We start from the raw sequence: 24,262 nt of genomic DNA on the forward strand, positions 1-24,262 counted from the left end.
GCTATGAAATTGCATCGAACCTTTGTATTCAGGTGGTGGTTATGATTGTTTTGGCTATAGTAGAAAACACTATGCCTCTGGAGCAATCTAGAGAGTTGATTAGGTCGTCACTGTGTAATAAGTGAAGAAAGATGACATAAGCGCGTAAACTAAAAACTGGTTCTAGCTCGTTGATACGAGGTTACCAGGAACCAGGAATGATTTTGTGGTCACGCATCTAGAAAATGCTATGAAGGAATGCTTCTCTTTTCACTTTGCTGCTATTTATGAACCTCGTCATGTGATTTCTGACTTGACACAAAATGTTACTGAGCTATTTAGTGTAATAGCCTGCAAACCACCCGTCTGACCGAGAAAGCATGCATGGTTTTTAAGACCGTTGCTCAACCATCCTTATTATCTTAATTGTTTTATCAAATATATGAAATAGAAAATAATATATATTATCAAGAGTGGGTAATCCACTGCACGAGCTCAATATATTCGAAAGGATATTCAACTGAGGTTAACAAATTCATTGGACCCAATTTCATATCTTTAAATTGGGTCAGAATCAAAATTAACCCAAAAATGTCTAAAACACCAAAAATCGATTTCACCCTTTCCTCATGGTACTAATTTGTTATCGATCACCCAATAATATTTAACTTTGCAATATAGTCCTTATTGATATCGCACAAAATTTCTCATGCCTGATGCGAATGGGATCAAAGCGTACGTTAGTAATGCTTTCGGTTAGTGGACTTTTTCATATAGGGTGCAGTATTATTTAGGTTGCTTCACCGATCAAGCGTGACAGAATGTATTTCTCTCCCATGGCCTTGTTTTTACGATTTAGGTTGCTTCCAGCTCACTATTTCTTTTCTTGTTTTCCATGGCACATATTCAAAAGGCATCTTCCACTAAAAGAGGTAAGGCCAGAGTTTGGAGCAAAGTTGTTATTATATGATTATATTACAAAAATCCTAACATATACGCAATGCTATGTATATGTCGGTTATGTTATGTATATTAATAGGGAGAGAGTAAAGTAATTAAAAAAGTGGGAGAGAGTGTAATTACTTTCAAAATGGTTGGTATTTGTATTATGTATACTATTTTATTTGACATAGAGTAGATGCTGAATTTTCTTCGATTAATTTTTATTCAAATTTTGAATCTTTAGATTTTGTGGTTCGATCATTTCATAAATTCTACGCATATTAAAGGGTTTAGCGTACGAACTTACCTACAGAAACCGGATAATGATATCACAGCTGTCAAAATGTTCCATAGTCAAATCTCTTGACCATTTCTCAAATAGTGAGATTCAAGAAAAACTGACGTTTTCCTGTCTTTTATTAAGAAACTTTTTTTCTTATAAACACAAAAGCTCCATAATTGTGAAAATGATCAAACTTTTTCAGTTCTTATAGAATCTTATCAATGAGCCAATCACAGTTCACAGAATATCCTAATAAGTCGTATTATTAAATTATAGCTTTACATATTTTTCCTATAAATAAATATTTGTGACTACATGTTTTAATGTACTTGTATAATTTATGAAATCAAAAAAAATTTATCATGTTCTTTTAATATTATTTCTATCATTAAATTACTACCTAAAGTGTTCCTGGTCTAATTTAGATTTTCAAAGTATAATTAATAAAAATAATTTAGTAGAATAAACTCCTAATAAATGTTCTCTTAAGAGAGTGTCAAAGAAACATTGATCAAGTAAAATAAAACCGAGAGAGTAAACTAGTACTCTATTAGCATAAAAGTAATTATTTAGACGTTGAAATTTTGACTCTTCTAGGATAAAAAGAGTTGCTTGTAGTTTTAAATGCATAAAAATATAATGTGTTGGTATGATATAATTAAAAGTTCTTTTAAAAAATTAAAGTCATAATTCTTTATTATATGAGTATATATAAGTCGAAGTCAAACCAATTAAGATTATTATTTTATCATATTACAAAATATCAATACCAAACTTAAAATACCATATCACAAAATATTAATATTGAACTTAAAATACCATATCATACCGAACTAATTCAAAATGACTGATACAAAAATGTTTTTAAAGAACCAAATCTCAAAATTATAATATCAATATGGCACCGTATCATGGCAAGATATTCACTCAGAATTATGTCATGCAAAGTACGAAATATCAAATCGACTTACAAACAGACAAGTACCCAAAAAAAAAAAATAGTAATAAATTTATGGCTTAAAAAATGTCTGTGATCATAAATCAATTTATTAAGAATTTTAAGAAATTAAATTACTTGCAATTATAATAAAAGCCCAAAAAAAAAAAAAAAGTAATACGTAAAATAGGACAGAGTGGATACCACCCATTAACTTATCCACCACGCCGCTTCTTAAACTTCCCTATAACTGCTACTCCCAAATTTTTTATTTCCTTTTTCCTCCATTTAATATTTTCCTCATAATTAAAATAACTACTATTACAAAAATACAATTAATTCAGTAAAATTTTAGTAGAAGCTGTAAGGATGGATATGATATGCTAGATATCGGATATTATATCGAAAATAAATTTTTTAAGATAATGTTTCGAAATTGTTATATATAATATGCTTTTAATATCTTTTATATTTGATAATAACATTTAATATTTATAAAAAAAATATTGAAATAGTAAATGCAGTATCAAAGTTAATAATTGTTTTAAAACTTTAACCACTCTTAGGGCCGTTTGGGATTGCTGTTGCAAAAATGTTTATTTGAGAAACACTTTTACCAAATGACTTTTCAAAAAAGTGTTTAAAAAAAAATAGTTTGTGTTTGGTAAATTCATTCGGAAAATGCTTTTGATAATCAAATTATGTTTGGATAATCTTTTTCAAGGAGTGTTTTTTGAGACAAATGACCAAAAAGGACATCTATCAATATATTTTTATTACTAAAATCAATTTATAGAGAAAAATTATCTTAAATATCTATTATAAAATTTTTAATTAATTTTTTTTATTTAATTAAAAAGTACGTACTCTAAAATTTTCAATCAATATTTATATACATAAATCCATTAAAAAAAGTTAAATGGTGATATTACTTAAATAATTTAAATATTACTTAAAACATCAAACAAAAATGAATACAAAAGTTATTTCATAAATTAAATCACTACATATGAAAAAATTAACGACAAAAATAATTAGCCCTTCATACATCATGAAAATTTTGAACGATTTCATCCCTAATTTTATTCATGTTTACAAATATCTAAATGAGATGATATTTGTTATTTTTTACCTTTTCGTTTGGATATGTTTTTACCATTTCAATTCTAAAACTAAGTAACCAAATTCATATACGTATACTACCTGATGACAACTATTTAAAATAAAATTCTATCTATTAGTATTTGTTATCTTTTTTTAATATATTTTTACGGTGTCAAAATTTACTGCAAATAAGCGGTCATCATATTCATATATATACACTATATTTCAACAAATATATCACTTTTCATTAATTATTTATTGAAAATTTAATATTCGAAAAAAAATTTATATGTGATGTCAAAGTACAATCTTGTAACGTGATTCATCTGTCAATTGTTATCATTAATAATAATAAAATAATTTATGTATTCTTTAGTCATCATCATCAACGATATTTTCAAATTTATTTAAAGAAAATGAGTGAAAATAAAATAACAATATATAAATCATAAAGAATTATGATGTAAATATGAAATGTAAAATTTTAAAAATCAAACGTTAATTAAACTTGTAAGATATGTAAATTAATTAATAAGGTATATATATATATATATATTTCTGTCATAAAAAAATTCTTTTCTACTTCTACTTCTGCTTTTTTTGAGAAGCTCCCAGAAACAGTTTTTAAAAGCAATTTCGTAAGTTTATTAAACACTCTTCTTTTTTAAAAAAATATTCTTTTTTTCTCAAAATAAGTGCTTATTTTAAAAAATAATCAATCCCAATTCCCAAACATGCTATTAATGTTTGTTGAGTAGTAATATCTCTTTTAAGTAAGATTAATATATAAGTCAAAAGTCCAATAAACCATAATTATCCATTTATAGTACCACAAATCTGAAATTATATTTTTTCTCTAATTATAAATTAGTATAAATTATTTATAATTAGTGTTAACTCCCTTTATATATTTCCCTCGTCGTACACCAACACAGAAACCCCAAATCACCGGTTTTTTTTCTGCAATTGGGTAAATTCTCTGCCTTTCTCTCTCTACAATCTTCAATTCTCTTTAGGGGCGGATCTATATGTACTTGTGGGGATGGTACGGCACCCGCAGACCTCGGTTGAGACACTGTATATATCTATGCATATAATGCAGAAGAACTGAATATATAATATAATTGCCACCCCATGTACAAAATGACAGTTAGTGTCACTGACAATAGGCAGAAAATATCACCCGATAGATCAGGAATTGAACCCTATTAATAAGCTTTGTATTTTTGGTTTCTTCCTTTGCTTGCACAAAGGGAAGTTACTCAGTGCTTCAGCCACCCCACTTCATTTTTTGTGTCTTTTTCGTTAGATGTGTGTCATTGCTTGCACAAAGGGAAGCTGCTCAGCACTTTAGCCATCCCCACTTTAATTTTTGTGTCTTTTTCGTTAGATGCGTGTCAAAGGTTTAGTTGTCTTTTTCATTCTCCTTTTTTAGATTTTTTTCATTAATTTCATTTTCTTGCTATTTTCTATTAATTAAATGGGTTATTTTTCTTTAATTAATTTCTACTTTTCTAAAACTTTCTCTTGATTAATCTCTTGATACTAGTGTTTCATGTGTATTTGTGTGCATTAATGAGTATTAAATCTTAAACGGCACATAAATATTAATAAGAACATATTAAATTTTTTTAAAAAGTTCAAGTATATAAAATTATGGATATTATTATGTTAGAGATATTAAAATTTAAAATTTTCGATCGTTTGAACTAAGTGAAGATGATTAAGTTGAAGCTATAATTTTTAATTCTTTCAAATTATATATCTACAACAACACTCTCAGCATATAAAGGTAATGAATATATTAAGATAACTGTATCATATAGTTTGTATAAATTTAAATTTTTAACATGAAAAATCGCTTTTTCTCTCTCAAAGCTTTGAAGAATAAGACTTCTTATATAAAAAAAAATTAAACTACTTAGGAGATTTTGATCTCAGAATATCTAAAAAAAGAACATAACTCACTAGACGTATTTGATCGATTTGTTTATGAAATAAAAAAAATGATAAACACCCCAAATTGTAATCCAAAATTAAAAGAATCGACCCGCAAATCCTACTTGGACGGCATGGCACCCGGTACCTCAGAATCCTGGATCCGCCTCTGATCCAAACCTCCTTCAACGAAAAATTATACTATGTATACAAAATTAAAATTATTTTTCATGTATATATAGTTAAAGCTTAATCCCCTTCAACTAATTATTTTGTTCACATTTTCGATTTTGAACCCCCTAAATTAAGATGCTGGTTCCACCACTGTTTGGTAGGATTTTGGACCATTGTATTACTAATACCATGTATTAGTTATACACCCTACATGGTATTATAGGGTTTATTACTAATACATCTCATATGGTGGTATTAATAATACATGAGTTTTAATACCATGGGATTAGTATGTTTAAAAACAAGAATATTCCTCAAATTCTTTTAAATATTTTTTTATTTTCATAATTTTATTTTTTATATTTGTACTAATAAATTAGCTTACAAATTTAATTATTATTTACAAAAATGTCTTCAAATTTCTTTAATTTTTTTATATATCTTTTTCAATTTATTCAATATGAGTTACTTCTTTTCAATTTATTAAAATAATAATATCCCTCCAAATAATTTTAGTTATAAAAAGAACTACTGCATTAACTCAAAAAAATATTTATTGGTCAAAATTCAAAAATAAATTACATACAAGCTTTAATTTTGTAAATAGAATATTCATAAATAAAAATAATTTTTCCACTTAGTTTTAACACTCTATTGAATACAATTTTATTTTAATAATGATTTTACTGTCTCATCTAAAAGTTATATGTACCTCCCTCCGACTTAAAAACAACATAAAGTGGGAACAACAAGAAAATGATGAACAAACAGAGAAAAGATAATAAAAAAAATAATTTTTGTAAGTGAATGATTAAATCTTAAAATTCTAAAGTAAATAATTAATTATATTGTTAACATTTTTTTATTCTAAAAAAAGAATAATAAACTTTTGCAAAAAAAAATACACAAAGTTATAGTATGTCAAGAGTATTTTTGTAAACAAGCAATATTCTTTTTAAAATATAACAATACATATTGCTTTCAATGCATCAAACCAAACACTGCATAAAAAATAATTTCAATATTACTAATCTCTGCACTACTGATCTCAGTATTACTAATACAATATATTCAGTATTATTTTATACATTCTAACAAACGAGTAAAGGTCCTACGATTCCCTTTCACCTTATGTCAAATATATCTCAAGGATATGATAGGTTGAATAAATTCTCCCTAGATGGCTAAATTTCAAAGAAATATGTACTTGCATCCCTAGTAAAGTTAGTGTATAAATATCGTGTTAGATATCCCCTCCCCGATTCTTGATCCCTTGAGCTCTTTCAACCGAAGATAAGGCTTGTAACATCAAATATTTTCTCAATGATTGCACTTATTATGGAAGACTTAAAATAATAAGATCGCGAAGACTTGTTATACTAATAGGCTTTGTAAAGTTTTAAAAGAAGGAAATCAGGTCTGGATATCTATCTGTATTTCCCCCGAAAGCGAACGGAATGAATTCCTCTGCAACATATAAAGAGAGTTCTCTGCATTGTTGATTGCTAAATAGCTGAGCAGCTTTTGAAGATGACATGACACTGACTGACACAACTCCATTTCCATCAACGCTTTGTCTTTATTTTTTGTGGCCCATTGTGAACATAGGTTCAGTCTAAAAATACAAGCTGATGCAATACCTTCTTCACTGCCAACAAAATTACATAATCCAAATGAACAAGCCTCAATAGCCCATATACAAAGTTGATATGAAACCTTTCCAACACAAAGTGGCAATCAAAACACAGGTTAAAAACAAGAATGACCTGGAAGGTGTATGGTCTTGAACTTCTAAGTCAAGTTTAACAAGCTTTGAATTTTGTCTTGGAGAGTTTACATGAGGTCGAATGGTCAAAAGTTCAAGAACATCTACTTCCAACGTGCTTGGTGGTAATTTCCTACAAAAATACATAACCCAATTTGGTGCCCAAGATTCCATATGCCAACGTGTCATGGGCTGTACTTGAATAGCCTCAGTTAGTAGCAAGAGAAGGGACCAAAACTAAGACGAGAGCCTGATCACTCTCATACATACTCAACTAAAACCAGTGCATTCCAATGCCTTTGCTTCTACAATTTAATGAACAAAAGAATTAAGACCTGATCAAAACTTTTTAAAATAATAATAATAATAATAATAATATTAATATTAATCTTTATATTACCCTTATTACCGTGAAAATGTGGTTCCCTACAAAAATCATGAGAGGTCTGCTATTTACAAGTGCTTTACAGCACCTACTGTTCTGCAATTCTACTGACCATTGAATCCCTATCATAAAAGCTCAATACTAACATAAGCTACTATTGGCACCCACACACTTCAGAATCCACCTCTTCTCAACTCGCAATGTTTCCAGCACCAGCACCTCAATCATTGACCCCAAACGCAAGCCCTAAGACCAAAATGTTAATGACACAGATCAATATCCTGGTGTATCACCAAAATAAAACTAAAACAGGGCTATAAATAAGATGTAACAACCTGACACAAGAAAGGAAGAATCTAAAGAAAAGAGTTAACAGTAGCATAAAACACAGAAGTTAAAACATAATAAGAGCAAAACTAGTGCAAAATAAAAGAGAAAGGAACAAGAAACAAAACGAAACAACTCCCATATGATGTATATAATTCATTACAATAACATAATATGATTACACCCGAGCAGGTTAACACCAAGCAAAAGTGAAGTAACTATCATTGAATCAATAATGTCTGCCAGAAAAGGTTACGGCTTGAGGGGATGAAATTTCTCCTCTTACCAAATAACATAAATTCTTGCCTGGTTCGGTGAGGTTCGGTCAGTTTGATCAATTTTCAATATACCATTGACATCCCTCACAAGAAAAGACTTGAACTAGAACCAGATGGATTATGGGTTAAAGGCAATCGTTGGATTGGAAACCCCCCAGAAAAAGATATTCGGGAAGTTCCAATTTGAGATATAAACCGAAAAACAAAGAATAGGCAAGGGGAAGAGGCATGGATAAAGGAAGTTAGGTTCTGCTAAGTAGCTTAACGCAGATACTGATGGAAGCAGGAAAGTAATTTAAAGCCTAAAGAACGATTCGGTTGGCCCCCAATCCTACCAAAATGAGTATTCAGAAGATCAAGCTCACAAATTGACATGCCAGGCTAAGACAACGGCACTCGAGAGCTTGGGTATTCTTTTAACTCAAAGTCTCAGACAGATATGAACAACAGACGATTATACTTTACTAACCATTGTATGCATAATGTAAACTATAGTGTGCTTATTTTCTATATCCATGATGATTTCACAACATTTTATCCACATACCAATGCTTTCTAAACTCGAAAGTTTAGGTAAAGGGAACATCTCAACATACACTTGCCATTAGAAGTTATATGTTCATATTTGAGTCCATGTACGAGTTGTGCCCTACTTTGTTTCAACAAGAAGACAGTCCACAGACACCTTATCACTCTCTCTTTTGCATTCAGCAGTTATGCAGCCCACCTCTTGCCCATTCACGGTAATGTATTTTACATCTTTTTCCTCCTTCAACAATGCATCTTTTAGCATATGTATAGACAAAGAAGAAAACCCAATAAGCATTTGCCTCAACAGAGATTTCGACTTTTAACACCCATACCATCTATTACAGCTTCAGAAACAAATAATTAGTCTAAAGCCCACGGCTTTCAAGTAGTTTGGAACACTCACACACAATTCTTTAAACCAGAATCACCAATGCTTCGGCCATAAAACTATTCGCTAGGTTCCAATTATAGAATCTTCATGGCAATTGGTATTGAAGATTTTCATTGCACAACCACCATGCACGCAAGGGGAAAAAAAACTGTACACAGACATTTTGCAGTTGCATGTGTGAAATTTAACCAGAAAGGAGAATAAATCACCAGTTTGATCTTTTATCCATCTCGACACAATTGTTTAGCCAATCAAGTGGTGGTTTTTCATTATAAGTTTCCCCTATCTGCATCAGATTTGATAATTTGTTTTTATGGGATTTGGATTTGAAAGTTTATCCATTTCCAGATATAAACTCAACTTATATAGTTATATGCTTTAGACCTGACACAGGGAAAATACATTACTGGTGGCTATGACAAAGATCTTTTGAACTCAAGTACATATATATTTGTGGACTCAATCTAGAAAATTCATACCCCCACCCCACTCCACCCTGCAAAAGGCCACAACGTCATATAAGACTTTCTCAAGGTAAGTAGCTAATGTATGCAGATTGCAGTCTTGATCGCACCAAATACACAACACTTGTGCAAAACAAAACATTTGTAGAACATCGAATACACTTACCATTTGTCGACATAAAAATCATCTAATATACAATAATAGACAATTTTATTTACACTGCAATTGACTCATAGTGTGTGGAAAAAACCATGTGCATCATATGCATTATCCAGAATATATTATGTAAACATTCTGAAGCAAATTGGTACACATACCCAAGCTTGCCAACGCCGTTAATAGGCTCCAGAAGTTGCAATTGATGTTGTTGTACCTCCCGCTGAGGTTCAATTTGCTGCAAGGGCTGCACATGACCACCCTCCATCACTATTGCTGCAGTAGTTGAGATTCCATTTCCCTCAATTAACCGCCACATATACCATGCCCCAATTGACCGGTACGGCCTCCATTTCTCACACAATTGCTCCATTTGCGACGGCCTTGGCAATTCGTCCAACCCATATAACATTCTCACTCCTTTCCTAACCCCTAAATCGCTAACAGGCAAAACATCCGGTCTGTGAAGGGAATGTATCATGAACATATGTACTGACCAAGAACCAATCCCTTTCACCATCGAAAGCATTGTAAACAAAGACCGATCATCCATCTTTACAACACTCTCATCCGACAGAATCCCAGCCCTATACTTATTCGCAAGATCATAAAGGTAACTCGCTTTTCTCCCCGAGACACCAATCTCCTTGAACTGTTGAGCAGAGAGGGAGAGAACAACGTCAGGGCAGACGACATCCTCACCACCACAAAGTGATATGAAACGATTGTAAATGGAACTCCCCGCTTTATAAGCTAATTGTTGAAAGAGAATACTCTTACAAAGTGCTAGAAAAGGAAGTTGATCCGACTCAAAAACTGGGAAAGGAAGAGTATCTATTAAGGAACCTAAAAGTGGGTCTGCTGAACGTAGATGATGAAGGGCATTCTCAATTTCTCCATTAGCTGATAACGGTTTGATGATTTGGGGCAAAGCGTTTGTAGATTTTAATGAACCCCTCCGACGATTCTTGGTGATTGCGACTACACATTGCGATGAATCGGCAGTTTGGAGTGTTTTTTGGTCGGTAGTTGAAGAGAGTTTACGGATTTTCTGGGGGCGAATTGGGATTTTTGAAGGGTTTGAGGGAATATCGACAGGAGGGTCTGATACAACGATGGCATCAGAGATTTCGGTTTTCGTTTGTACTAGGGTTTGCTCACCCATCATGAAATCGCCGGTGTATATTTTATTTTTGCGTCGGCGGAGGAATTGGTAGCGATTGAGAGGAAAACGGCGGCGGCGGAGGGATTGGATGGTGGCGTTGCTGTTGACAGTCGTGTTGGGGAGCTAAGGAATAAGTCAATGCAAGTGACGGAGCAAAAGTAACAGGAGTTTCGCTTTGACTTTCGGTTTTTTGGTTCCTCAGCTTTTATATTATTTCAAAGTGGTCCCCTGAAATTTAGATATTGTACAATCTTTCTTCATCTGATTGTTATGCTTGTTTCTTATAAGAGTTGCATTATAAAAGAATAAACAAATAAATAAATTTTTTGTTGTATAAATTCAACCCCAAACCTATAATTGGTTGGTGAATTGGTGGTAAAACATAAGGACCCTTTATCTTAAATTTACAGTCTCTTTCTCTTTTTCTATGGACTATCAAATCCAAAGGAAAATTATTGAAGTCTTGTCCAAATTATGAAATGTGGTGAAAGTTTAATTATTTTTACTTTGAAAATATTATTCTGAAATTATATCTAAAATTTAAGTGCATGTCATGTAATAAAAATATTAAAAATATAACTATAATTGATAATTAATCATACATTTAAGAAATGAGAGATCTGATATTCTTTAATTCTGAAAATGACAAGGCTGATGTGTAATTACGGGAAAAAAAATTCGAAGTGACTAATTCGATAACCACTTTTATATCTTCAATGCATTTAGAACAAGTGGACAACTATAGATATGAGGAAGAATGTTGGTTATAAAAATAGAATGGAAAGAAAATACACAAAAAAATTAAAATAGTAAATGAATATCTTAATATTAATGGTAAAAGAAAAAGGAATAATTGCATTTTTGGTCTCTTAGTAATTGATAGTAATTTTCAGTTTTAGTACCTGTGAGATTTAGAAAAGCACATTTAACTTACCCTTCTTTTAAATATATAATTTTGGCCCTTTTTTTTTTTATATAGAAACTATGTAATGTTTGAAATATTTTTAGAGTTATATTAGTATTGAATATGGAAAAATAGAACAAGCCACTCATTTTTTTATCATAAACTTTATAATTGTGATTTTTAGAATTTGAAGTCATATTTTTAGATTAAAGTTTTATGAGTAGAAATCATCTAAATCTAAACTTGAAAAGATTTGGAGATTGATTTATAAAACCTAATTCTGAAAGGATGATCAAATCAAATGTTAGCTTAATATAGCATAGGAGTAACAAAATATTGAAGCAATGACTAATAGTACTAATGATAAATTTGTTGGGCACAATGTCAAAGAGATCAAACCGGCACGTTTCATTTATTTGAAGGTCAATTGTGTTTAATCGAATACTATAAGGACTAGACTTGTATTTAATCAATAATTGAAGGATCAAAAGTGCAATTAAATTAAAACCATAAAAAGAAAGTAAAAACAAAAAAAGTGTCCATCCCGCTTCTAATGTGTCACCGTTATTTTAGAGTTAGTTGCGAAATATGGGGCATCAACGACTTTATGAATATTTCCCCTTCACCTTCCTTTGATCTTAAACGGAAACAGAAGGAAGTATGAGTTTCCGAGATGATTCCACCTCCGGCGACGACGGGCTTCGTAAGCCCTTACTCCATACAGGCAGCTGGTATCGGATGGGTTCCCGCCAGTCCAGTATGATGGGCTCCTCCGTCCAAATCCTCCGCGAATCTATCTCCATTTATCTATGCGTCCTCATCGTTGCATTGGGCCCTATTCAACTTGGATTCACCGTAATCACTTCTTCACCATTTTCCATTTCCATATACCTCTCTTCAATTTATGTGGGTGGCTCAGATGAAATTTGAGATTCAAACTTCTCAACTTTGATCTAAAATTAAAACTACAGAAAAAAGTACTATAAATCATAACAATTAGCAAGTTAAAATATTTAAAATTGAGACGGAGAGAGTACATGCAAATATTTATATTTCTGTGATTAATTATATTGTGGTTGTTTTGGTTTTATAATTTTGTAGTGTGGATACTCTAACCCTACCCAGTCCGATATCAGCAGCGACCTTGGACTAACAATTTCAGAGGTACTTTTGTCTTACTACTTTTATTTCAGTTCTTTTTCTGTAGAAAACCAACCGCATGCAGGGGAAGTTTTTGTGGGTGTGTTTGCATAGTAAAATTATTTTCTCATGGAAAATGTTTATAGTTGTTTGGTTAGCCAATCAAGTTACCTAGCTTGGTGGGAGATAGCAAGTACCTCTTGAAAAGCATAAGCTGGTTCATTGCAGTTATCACAAAAAAGCTACATATGAAAAAATTACCCAAATGAAAGTTAACGATAAGTAAAACGAATTTTCTACACAAATATGTATATCAATTAACATAACATTAATAATATTAGCAAATTGGAGAGTATTTTATTAGTCTATTGATTGAGCATCTAGAGATTGATAATAGTGTTAGTTGAAGCAAGTAATATGAAGTTACAACTGAAAATAATTAGAAGGAAAAGGATTTCTGGTCAGAAAATATTTTTCCATGGAGAACACTTCCCTTCCTACCAAACACACCTGTGTATATAGTGTAGCGAAGCTACAAGTTCTAAACTGAAAAATAGAATTAGCAACTGAATGAAACGGTGTGCATTGCAGGACTTTCCTTGAAAAAGTTCATAGCTGGCCGGTTTTATTTTGTATCTTCTTGATGATGTATTGTTAAATGTAGTGTTACTTTTTCATGGACAGTTCTCGGTCTTTGGATCTTTAGCAAATGTTGGTGCAATGGTTGGTGCAATCGCAAGTGGTCAAATATCAGAATACATTGGGCGAAAAGGGGTATGATTTTAAGACACTTTCAACATTTGAGTCTTGTATTCTTAATGCCAATAAAGTAAGTTTGGAAAAGGACTTACTCCGTACAAAAAGTATGCCTAATTATGCGAGGTAGTAAGGTGCGCCTATGTATTGCACAACCTTTCGTTCGCATTTTCTGAAGAAATAAAATAAAAAAAGCATTCACACATCAAATCTATGAGCTACATGTCACCAAAGGAGCAATTCTATGGTTGCTCTAAAACTCGCCTCAACAGAAGTCTGACACTATGATAGTCTTTTCTTTTTCTTTATTTGGTTCTTGAGTAAGTTTTCCGAGTTACCTCATCTTCTCTCTGAAATGCAGACACTAATGATTGCGTCTATTCCTAATATCATTGGATGGCTTGCTGTTTCATTTGCCAGTGTAAGTGATTAGTTGTTATCTCTTGCACGTTTGCACTTTTATAGGTACTTAACTTGACCATATGTGCCCTTTTCCCACTTTTAACAGGATGTCTCATTTTTGTACATGGGAAGGTTGTTGGAAGGTTTCGGTGTCGGCATTATTTCCTTTGTGGTAATCTCTTGTGTAATTGATCTTCTAGAAGTTATGGTTAATAGTCTTGCTTGCTGGAATCTTCTTTGCTTGTTATCTGCAGGTGCCTGTATATATAGCAGAAATTTCACCTAAAAACATGAGGGGAGTCCTTGGATCCATTAACCAGGTTGGTTTTGTGTCGGGATTTACAGTTATCCTTGGTCATTGAATCCTCTAGGTTCATGATTTATAGATATAAGTGGCTCATTGTTTTAATAAAAAAGGAAATAATTTGGTCTCTTGGCATTAGCTCTCTGTAACAGTGGGGATAATGCTGGTATATCTGTTGGGATTATTTGTAAGCTGGAGAGTGCTTGCAGTTATAGGTGAGTAATAATGTGGTCTTCCTTGTTAAAGTTGGATTAATTTCAAATAGATTTCCTAACCATTTGGTGATTGACAAATTGGTTGTTATTGTATTAACTTTTCCATTCTTAAGATGGTAGAATTAGTTGGAAATTTTTTATCAAGTACGCTTTTGGTGATGTTCATCTTGCTGAAATAAGCTTTTCTTCTTTCCAAAATCCCCTCTCCTTTTAGAAATACCTTAAGTTATTCTTCATCTGCAAATTTATTGAAGCAACTCAGAAACATTGAACGAGCTGATATTTTTCTCTGTAATAAATAGAATTTCCATTCTTTTTTTTGGACTGCTGCTGCTGCTGTTGTTGTTGTTTGGACTGTTATAATGTGGCGTTACTTGTAACCTTGATTTGAACATATTTATTAGTAAACCTTTAAGTTAACCTTTTCAACTTATAATTCCACTCTGCAGGAATGTTGCCGTGCATGATTTTGATACCTGGTCTATTTTTTATTCCTGAATCGCCTCGTTGGTTGGTATGAGTTCCAAACTTATGTTTGTCACAACTAGGTATTCATTATTCTGTTAATACTGATGTCAAAGCTATATTATTTAGGCTAAAAATGGGCTGAATGAAGATTTTGAAACTTCTTTGCAAGTTCTACGGGGATTTGACACAGATATATCCTTAGAGGTGAATGAGATCAAGGTAATATGTTGAACGTGTTGATGATTTCTCAACTATTATGAACACTCAAATTGCACTATAGAAACTTACTACTAAAAACGTGTTCATGATCATTTGTTTCTCCTGTCTTTGCATCAGAAATCTGTGAGATCATCAACTAAAAAAGTTACCATTCACTTTTCCGAGCTTAAGAGACGGCGATATTACTATCCTTTGCTGGTACACATTTGTGTTGGACTCTTTAATTATGCTGATTTATATCTGGTATCCTTGACTAGACAAGGACTTGAATTGAGACCCCTTACTCCTGTCAAGACTCACTTTTTGGGGTGATTTTTTTCAGGTAGGTATTGGACTACTCGCACTTCAGCAACTCAGTGGAGTTAATGGTGTTTTGTTCTATTCCAGTAACATTTTCAAATCTGCTGGTCAGTTCATTTCCTTGATTATCTGTACATATGCATACCAGGATCATCAAATGATTTGATACAGTTAAAAATATAATTCTGCCTTTCTTTTTGTTCTTCACTCTGGTTGGTACTTGGTAGAAACAGATAGGAAAGTAACCCTGGATAACAGAAACGGTAGAAAGAATTCCATGTTTTTGCATGAAGTGTACAATGAATCTCTTCCTCTGCATCCTAGATAACACCCTGCAATAGAATGGGGATGAGGAAAACTTCATTTTGTGGGAGGTGGGAGAGCTCAAATGACAAATTTTGAAGTTTTGAACTATTAACTTATTCCATCTCAAAAAGAGACTATTAAGAGAAGTGTTAAAGCTATTAATTGTAAAGAAACCCTAAATCAACTGGTAAAATCAAGCTCACCTTTCAAAGGTACTTTTGAAAGCAAAAACACTAACTTGATTTAAGACGATGAGCAGTTTCTTTTTAAGTTGTTTTGAATTATTTTTTTTTTACTTGTTTGTGAAAATGAAGTTTTGATATTCATGTCCTTTTTAAATTCCTTCCGGTACTTCTTTCTTTTGCTAAATGTAGGCCTGGATAATCTGGTTGATGTAAACTGATATGGAACTTGGCCATCTAGGTCTGGTAGTTCATGAGTGTCCATCCAAATGTGTCATGCCTTGTGAACTATTCATATGTCATGCCTTGTGAACTGTTCATTTCATTTTGTTGATACCTGAGAAATGATTCCTGTGTTGTGTTTCACAATCCCCATTCATTTTTTTTCCCATTTAAATTAGCTAAAATAAATTTTAATATTCACAATAAATAATGAACAAATAATCAAACAAAACAGTAAGCTAAATATTTGGACTGGAAGTCCAAAATTCAGTCCTTTGGAATTGGAGTTGTTGCGGTCTGCTCTGGCTCTTGCTATTTTGTTCCAGGTCATTACTTAAGACTTCATCTCAAAGTTTCTATCTTTGGAGAGCTGCTGCTAACATATGCAGGCCTTTGGCCTCAAATATAATTGCTTCCCTTTCCGAATAGAGTAGTTTGACTCGAGAGGTATGCAGGAGAAGGGTCAAGTCCCTAGGGTCTTGCCTCGTGATTTTCATGCTTTTTGTGGGCAGAAAACTTTGGACAACGAGTTGAGAGCGATTCAAACTTCCGACCATGAATTGAGTGTGAACTGTCTTAGATTCTCTAATTTGTCAGAAGTAAGGGGAAAAGACCATCCAATTCTATGAAAATTAGAGAGAAAGACCTTATTCAAACCTCCCTTTTTAGGTGTAAAACCCGTGTTTTTGGGTCTCAAAACCATCCTCATTCAGTTATCTCTCAGTAAATAGCTAAAAAATGTGCAGTGCCATTCTGTGATAATCTCTCACTCTAAGGTAATATGCCATTATTCAGATTCACATACACTACAATTCCGGAAGGTAATATGCCGTTAACTAGATTTACATACATCACAGTTCCCTTGGGTGGGTATTGCAAGAACAATTTCACCAAACAACAGCTAGAGACTTGAATATTCATTCTTAACAACCATTTCATAGCATGATATCCACCTTGAACATAATTTTTAAAAGAGAAGATCAATTGGAGAATTAAACAACAAAAAGTTGGGCCCGTATCAGGATGAGATTTTTGTAGTGGAATCAAGTAAAATAGGCAAGTTACTACGAACTGTGATCTTAATTCTGCATTATGGTGTGCATTTCCCACTCTTAGAAGGTATCACAAGCCTTCTTTTTATTTGTCAAATTAATTGCAGGTATATCAAATTAGATTGTAAGAATAATACCATCTAGTCATAGAGAAACTATGGAATGTTACAACTGGCTCAACGTATGAGTTTAATTGCAATGCTCTTCAATTGCGCAGGAATTTCATCCAACAAAGCTGCAACATTTGGTATAGGGGCTATTCAGGTAAGCCCCTTCTTTTGAATCTAATGTTAGTTTATATGCATATATTATTCCGAGTTAATATACATCTTTTATAGGTCATTGTCACTGGCATCTCAGCATTATTGGTGGACAAGGCGGGACGCAGGCTACTCCTCTTTGTGAGTCCTCCTGAAACTTCACGTGAAGTTTCTATTTTCTGAAAAAGAAACCAAATGGATAACTTGCTTATACTCTTTTCCTCAGATATCCTCAACTGTAATGACAGTTAGCAGCTTTCTTGTTGCAATGGCATTCTTCCTGAAAGTCAGTTGAATTTACATTCTCTTAATTTAATGAGATCTCTTTCTTGGTGTTGGGATTAGACTATCTTTTATTGGCACCCCACAATTCTTTTCTACTTAACCCAGGAGTTCACCCCTGAAAAGTGGCATTCATTCTTTGCAATATTGGCTCTGGTTGGACTTGTGGTATAGTTCCCGTCTCCCTTCTACTATTCCCACACTATGATCCCCCTGCTCTCATCTGTATTCTATTAATGTTGTATTCTGGCATATCTGAGACCCTTTACCTATTAATTTTCCAGGTTTTGGTGATGGCATTTGGCGTAGGATTGGGATCCATACCTTGGATCATAATGTCTGAGGTATAACAAAGCTAATCTATAGTTCAGGAGACCTAAAAAGATATATTTCCTAAACACAATTATAGAGCGTAGATGAAATTTGTGACATTCTCAGGAGAACGTGGTTGAGAAATTTTGAGGAGAACTAACAATAAAGATTTCCCCTGTTAAAGGTGATGGTGTTAGTGTTAAAGGAAAATCAGACATTATTACAGGTTTCTTTAACCTATTAAGAGCTGCATAACTGCCAGGATGATCGTGCGCCTTCTGTACAAACTCATACTTTCTTCCTAGAAAATATTCTTACTGAACTTGAGATGTTCTTCAAGGACACTAGTGTAGGTTTTTTGATAGTTCTTTTTAAGGATTCAAGAGCCTCACTACTCTAATAAATAGTCCTTTTGCATGACAATAGGTAGTGTGTTCTGTTTACCTACTTTGAGACGTTGAGTTCTTAATTGGTTGTGCAGATTCTGCCAGTGAGTATCAAAAGTCTGGGTGGCAGTGTTGCAACTTTGGCCAATTGGTTTTCTGCATGGCTTGTTACAATGACAGCAAATTTGCTTTTAACTTGGAATAAAGGAGGTTTCTCTCTCTCTCTCTCTCTCTCTCTCTCTCTCTCTATATATATATATATATATATATATATATATATTATACACACACTATGCTAGGAGTGACTCTAAAGACTGTACATTTGGCAGGAACATTTGCTATCTATGCACTGGTGTCAGCTTTTACGGTGGTTTTTGTGAGGCTTTGGGTTCCAGAAACCAAAGGGAAAACACTGGAAGAAATTCAGCAGTCCTTCAAATGATACAAAAAGAAATTGTAGTAAGATGATTAAAGGAACAAGTGATGCAATACTGAAAACTTGTTTTGTTCCACGTTTATCATGTACCACTATATATTGTCTTGTCCAAGAAGTTCTTCTCATGGATTGCTAATGCTAGTGGAGCAAAAATATGCAATTTGCAATATATATCGATCTGTATATATTTGTACTAAGACAGCAATTTCAAATTCTGAACCCCAAGTTACATAGTAACTAATATTACGGAGAAAAGACGAAGTTTTTTTCTTTTCCATAGACAAAAAGTTACATGATATTAGATGGTGAACTCTGTGGTACGTCCTTCACTTCTGAACTTTTTCTGCATGCAGGGAAGTAAGGAACTGCTTGAGACACTTGTTGTAAACGCAAGGCCGTTCTAGGTGAACCAGATGGCCAGCCTTGTCTATGCCATGAAATGTAGTCCTTTCACCTAGTTGACTGTCATCAAGTAGTGCAAAACAGTCATCAGGTTTATTCAACTTCTCTGTGGCACTTCTACTAAATTATTAATGCAGTAGTTAATTTAAATACAACAACAACGCAGTGTATTCCTACAAAGTGGGGTAGTTTAATTTAAATACACGGTCCATATATCATAATAGTGCATTAACTTGTGTTTAAGTAAGTTACTGATGTAAGATCTTGTTTACATCTCTTGGAGCTAATCACATGTTTGTTTGAGTTTATAATGTAAGGGCATGTCAAGCCTGAAAACTTACTGTTTCATGTTCTGAGCAAGCTCCAAATTGAAAATTTGATCATTCTCACCCCAGAGGAGATGTATTCTCTGCCAAAAAGATAGGAAAAAAATGTCTAGTACTGCATATGTTTCCTAGTTCTTTGTGTGAAACATTCAAGATTAGAACTCATGGAATTCCAATTACCTGTGGAAAATTTGGAATAGTTGCTTCTTTGTTGCTCACCACCAAGCCTTCTAGCAGCTCTCCTCTCTCCTTTCTGTTGGTGAACATGACCTGACATATTGTCAAGTGAGGGAAGATATATAAGATCCTTTTCTCGGGTTAAAACATTACATTTTAGATATGAATCACGAGGATGACATCTATGTTATTTCATACCAGTATTAATATAAAGCCAAAAATCCTCAGGATTTTTAATCCTAATTTCACCAAGTTATATACATCCAACTTCCAAGAATCTGCTTTAAGAAACTTACGAGATTAATTTGTTTTGTGCAAACGACTCTGAAATTTAGGAAGTGATTTTTATGAAAACTTAATCCTCAAATGTTTTCAGTCATATGGTTATACGGAGGAAGGGAGAAATGATTTTCTAGCCCTTACAGTTTTTATTTAGTTTTATGTCTTTTTTTTTATAAGAGTTTTTCATTTTCATATTCTAGAAAATTGAAAAAATTATTTTCTTTTATTCAAATTGTAAGAGGGCACAAATAATTGGTGAAAAGAATGTCGTTTTCTTCTATATAATAAATTTAAAAACAACACTTTATATATCTCGACCAAAAGAAAGAAAAAAAAAAGATAGATGGTCGTAAACGTGGTTAGGTGGAAGTTAGTTGAGCGAACTGGTGATGTCAAGAATGAAACATATGGTTGGATGTCCTATGTAATAAAGTCAGAAATCGTGCAAGGCTACTTGGTGCCTTTTTTTTTTTAAAAAATGATAAGTAGGGTACTGGAAAATGTTGACAAATGTGTACAATGTTATGGCTATGGCTTTAATTATGGGAAAATGTATGCAATGATATAGTCAAGATTTTTTTTTTTTTTGTCTCTTATCTTCCCTTTGTCATCTTTTGTTGGCAAAGAAAAGGGTTCTGAAGAACTGATTGATGGACGAGAGAATAAAGATATCCCAGAAATTGCTTAAAGAGAGTTATTGTAATATATAATGATGCCTCTACTGTATCTTCAAAGGATGAACCTTTAAAGCCACGCGTAATAATATATTCTAATAGATAATCTTGTGATAGTACTTAATCGTCGATGTAGTTTTTTTTTACACCATCAGGTTATTACTTGTTGTAGCACGTCATTCATTTTTATATTTTTACCTGAGAAATGAATAATTCAGGTGACTTTTACCTGTTGTAGCAGGTCATTTATTTTTATATTTTTACCTGAGAAATGAATGACTCAGGTGACTTTTACCTGTTGTAGCAGGTCATTCATTTTTATATTTTTACCTGAAAAATGAATAACCTAAAAAATTACATAATGGTATAAATAAAAACTACACCGACGGTGCACCAAACTTAAATTCATTCAATTACGGGTTTAATTTTTTAATTTTTTTTTTGTACATTGATAAACATGAAGAAACTTCACGTCCAAATTCACATGAAAAACAAGTATTTTGATTCTTATGGTCGATCCCTGCACTTTGTTTTGTTCATGGAATTCATGCAAGGAAAGGAAAAAGAAAGAGAAAGAGGAAGAGGAAGAGGAAGAGAAAGGAAGTAGTAGTAAATTAAATAAACAAACCTCGAGAAAATCTTTATGAAGGCGATCAGGGAACCAAAGCTTCTTATAAGCAGCAACTTTGAGCAGTGCCTTGAGTCCCTTAACAGAAGTAGGCATCAACAGCTCTGAAGAAGACGAAAACCCCAATCCATTAAGCGTCGTCGTACTAATCGAATCAGTCATCGCCAATATGGAACCAGATACAACTAGTGCTTCCACTAAATCTGGAAACATTTCCGCCATCTTAAATGCCACCATTCCTCCATAACTGAACGCAACCACTATGCATTTCTCCACTCCCAGTTTCCTTAAACCTTTTCCCAAACACTCCGCTTGAAAACCCGGTGATCGGTCTGATTTATCGGTTATTGAATTCCCGAAGAAAAGTAAGTCAGGTACGTAAACGGAGTATTTTTTAGTTAATGCACCTATTTGAAATTGCCACGTGACGATTCCCTCACCAGCGAAGCCGTGGATTAGTACGACTACGGGTTTGTTTGGGTCAGGTTTGGTTGTGGATTTAGGGGAAATGGCACATTGATTGTTGGAGAAAGGAGTAGTGGTTGTGCTTTTCTTGTTTTTCTTTGTTTTTTGTATTATGGTTTCAGAAGGAACCCAAAAGCTCATAATGGTTCCTGGTTCTATTTGTATACTATGAGGTTTTATTCCGGCCAGTTTCATTAGGCCATGTAACAATGGCTTTTGTGCTGCTACCAAGTTCACCATCTTTTAGTTTCTCGGTTCTTTTTTTCGAATTGTTTATGAATTATGTGTATGGAGGAATCAAGGAATGAGGTGAAGTGGTGGAAGAAATGAGAGAAAAGGGAGATTTTTAAACTAAGAAGTTGGAAGGGTAGGTGTTGTGTTGTTATCTGTTGTTCGTCATTAAATGTGGGAGCTTATATTATACAATTATTACGAAAGATGATGAAAGGGGCAGTTGGTATACTGTTGCATCTACTTCTAGATGGCTGCTAGTGCTGTATTAGTGCATCTCTGTTTGTTCATCCAAAATTTTATTATTTCTACTTGTGAACTATTTGACCTACTCGTTATCTTCTTATAGTAAACGACTAAACAACCCCAAGCCCCACGAACCAAAACAAGAAAATAAACGAAAGAAATTAGTTTTTGTGGCAAATCAAGTCGCTACTCGCTATAAAAGCCATATAGTTGCTAGAAAAAGCTTCTAAAAAACGTATGTTGAGTGGAGACCAAATAAGTCGCCACTAAAAACATATGGCTGGGGCAATCGTCACCTTTGGAGTTAGGTCCACGGTCTATTTCTTTTATCAACAAACATTTCAGAAATGTGATTTATAATACTGTTAGAAGTCTGTCACCACAATGCCCATATCGTTGCCACTAAAAGCGTCTAAAACTCCGATCTTTTGTGGTGAGCAAATGAGCCGCCAATAAAGACCATATTTCTTGCAGTTGACCTTTTTTTGTATTTGATATCCCTAGACCCTACTTGCATTGTGGTTAGGAAAAACTTAGATTCATATCGGAGAGTGATTGGGGCTCAGGTAATGGCTTTGTTAGACGATCTCATATTGTGGGGTTTGAATTCAAGACTTATATGTTTAAGAAAGAACAATCAAGTACTTACCACTTCAATATAACTTTTGTTAATCATAGTGAACCTTGCATATTCATTTTGCCATCGATAGCATTTAATTATGTTGAATTGTATATTGCAAGTTGAACTAATGCTGTGGCCGCAATTCACTTTTAGTAAGAACGCCTAAATATGATATTGCCAACCATAGTACCTACGTACTTCAAAGAAGAGCTTCAATAAACTCCCATTCATTCTAGCTAATTAACAAGTTTATCTTGCATTAAAATGAAGTGAACTACTTTGTGATAAAACTTGAATCTACCTCATAGTTTAGCAAATTACTCTTAGAGGGTGTTTTGATTGAATTATTTTTAGGTGTTTTTGGCTTTTAAGCGATTTTAATTTTAGAGGTGTTAGGCAAAGACACAAACACAAAGTACTTTAAGCATTTTACTTTAGGCTTAAAAAGTAAAAAAAAGTCACTTTTAGCTCATAAGTCACTTAAAAAATGCTAATCCAAATACCCTCTTAATTACTTCTTACATCTTAATTAGATATTTTCTTTTCTTCAATCTACCTATATATGACTACACGATCTTGACCTACCATGCTACTATTTTAATCTAACATCCAATTCCAGTTCACATAATTTTTGTTGAACTGGTCAAGAATGATAGCGGAAAGATTTATCATCAAACCACTATTATGTCACAATATACTTTATCATATATACCAATTTGGCATAAGAAAAATATTGTTACGTTACGGCGCAGTTAATTATCATGGAACCTATGCAATTTGCTGACATACTTTGTAGTTTGTCCAATTTTTATGTCAATTAAAAGCTGTACAATTTGTAGTACATAGTGTATAAACCTTTTAAGAGACTTCCATTGCAAGTATTGATGATCATTTGCCTTAAAAGAGAAGATGAATAATTGAAGAAAACTGTTCTGGTTTAATGCTTATACACTTCAAACAACCTTGTCCTTTTGCACAACTCTACCAATGCATATAACATATAATTAAGAGTTTTATAGAATATACACCGTCCGTAACTAATTTTTATACCATCAGCTCATTTTTACTTATTCTTCGAATGGCAATGTAACACATTACTTAATTTACACCATGCTTCCATATAAAACATCTAAATCCATGAAATATATATATACTTAGCCAAGAAAATTTTCAATTTTTTTGCCTTTTGACAGAATCTTAGTAGAGATATGTTAAGCCCGAGAAGAAACCTGAAGGCAATTTA

At 32.9% G+C, this 24,262-nt stretch overlaps 3 protein-coding genes and 1 long non-coding RNA gene across 7 annotated transcripts in view; 1 reads left to right on the forward strand and 3 right to left on the reverse strand.

The window, feature by feature from the left end:
* Positions 1–376, reverse strand: part of LOC124896058 — a 10,701-nt gene extending 10,325 nt beyond the window's left edge. The window contains exon 1 of the long non-coding RNA XR_007052460.1: positions 21–376. This is a non-coding gene — a long non-coding RNA (uncharacterized LOC124896058). The remainder of the gene's footprint in view (positions 1–20) is intronic.
* A 5,983-nt stretch (positions 377–6,359) lies between these two features.
* On the reverse strand, positions 6,360–11,127 carry LOC107859976 (alkylbase DNA glycosidase-like protein mag2). 3 transcript variants are annotated; one of them, XM_016705150.2, is made up of 4 exons: positions 9,817–11,022; positions 7,532–7,753; positions 7,124–7,427; positions 6,360–7,005 (listed from the first exon to the last, which is right to left on the reverse strand). In XM_016705150.2, the coding sequence occupies exons 1-2, from the start codon at positions 10,821–10,823 to the stop codon at positions 7,732–7,734; spliced, it is 1,029 nt and encodes a 342-aa protein (XP_016560636.1). In that variant the 5' UTR covers positions 10,824–11,022; the 3' UTR covers positions 6,360–7,005; positions 7,124–7,427; positions 7,532–7,731. The 3 variants fall into 3 exon arrangements, with proteins under 3 accessions (XP_016560636.1, XP_016560634.1, XP_016560635.1); XM_016705148.2 differs by having other exon boundaries at positions 6,360–7,427; positions 9,817–11,127; XM_016705149.2 differs by having other exon boundaries at positions 6,360–7,427; positions 7,523–7,753; positions 9,817–11,028.
* Positions 11,128–12,280: 1,153 nt separating this feature from the next.
* On the forward strand, positions 12,281–19,721 carry LOC107859974 (sugar transporter ERD6-like 6). Of its 2 annotated transcripts, XM_016705146.2 has the most exons (19): positions 12,281–12,579; positions 12,826–12,888; positions 13,549–13,638; positions 13,982–14,041; positions 14,129–14,194; positions 14,277–14,342; positions 14,466–14,541; positions 14,991–15,055; positions 15,136–15,228; positions 15,346–15,426; positions 15,551–15,635; positions 17,508–17,554; positions 17,629–17,691; positions 17,777–17,836; positions 17,941–18,000; positions 18,117–18,176; positions 18,626–18,740; positions 18,860–18,989; positions 19,320–19,721. In XM_016705146.2, the coding sequence occupies exons 1-18, from the start codon at positions 12,385–12,387 to the stop codon at positions 18,970–18,972; spliced, it is 1,458 nt and encodes a 485-aa protein (XP_016560632.1). In that variant the 5' UTR covers positions 12,281–12,384; the 3' UTR covers positions 18,973–18,989; positions 19,320–19,721. The 2 variants fall into 2 exon arrangements, with proteins under 2 accessions (XP_016560632.1, XP_016560631.1); XM_016705145.2 differs by having other exon boundaries at positions 18,860–19,721.
* Positions 19,122–22,306, reverse strand: LOC107859975 (epoxide hydrolase 4). Its single transcript, XM_016705147.2, has 4 exons — positions 21,456–22,306; positions 19,875–19,964; positions 19,710–19,777; positions 19,122–19,428 (listed from the first exon to the last, which is right to left on the reverse strand). Exons 1-4 carry the CDS (start codon positions 22,158–22,160, stop codon positions 19,293–19,295), a joined length of 999 nt encoding a protein of 332 aa, XP_016560633.1. The 5' UTR covers positions 22,161–22,306; the 3' UTR covers positions 19,122–19,292.
* Positions 22,307–24,262: the final 1,956 nt, after the last annotated feature.

This window comes from Capsicum annuum, chromosome 2 (genome assembly GCF_002878395.1).
Source record: "Capsicum annuum cultivar UCD-10X-F1 chromosome 2, UCD10Xv1.1, whole genome shotgun sequence".
Classification (NCBI taxonomy): Eukaryota; Viridiplantae; Streptophyta; class Magnoliopsida; order Solanales; family Solanaceae; genus Capsicum; species Capsicum annuum.

Bases quoted from the DNA above. Each gene is read 5' to 3' on its own strand.
- LOC107859974 (XM_016705145.2), top strand. From the start codon at position 12,385: ATGAGTTTCCGAGATGATTCCACCTCCGGCGACGACGGGCTTCGTAAG. The intron at 13,639-13,981 runs GTATGATTTTAA...TCTGAAATGCAG, and splicing joins AATACATTGGGCGAAAAGGG to ACACTAATGATTGCGTCTAT. The intron at 17,692-17,776 runs GTGAGTCCTCCT...TCTTTTCCTCAG, and splicing joins GACGCAGGCTACTCCTCTTT to ATATCCTCAACTGTAATGAC.
- LOC107859976 (XM_016705148.2), bottom strand. From the start codon at position 10,823: ATGATGGGTGAGCAAACCCTAGTACAAACGAAAACCGAAATCTCTGAT. The intron at 7,754-9,816 runs GTATGTGTACCA...TTTTGGTCTTAG, and splicing joins AACGGCGTTGGCAAGCTTGG to GGCTTGCGTTTGGGGTCAAT.
- LOC107859975 (XM_016705147.2), bottom strand. From the start codon at position 22,160: ATGGTGAACTTGGTAGCAGCACAAAAGCCATTGTTACATGGCCTAATG. The intron at 19,965-21,455 runs GTTTGTTTATTT...ACAATATGTCAG, and splicing joins TTCATAAAGATTTTCTCGAG to GTCATGTTCACCAACAGAAA. The intron at 19,778-19,874 runs GTAATTGGAATT...TCTTTTTGGCAG, and splicing joins CTATTCCAAATTTTCCACAG to AGAATACATCTCCTCTGGGG.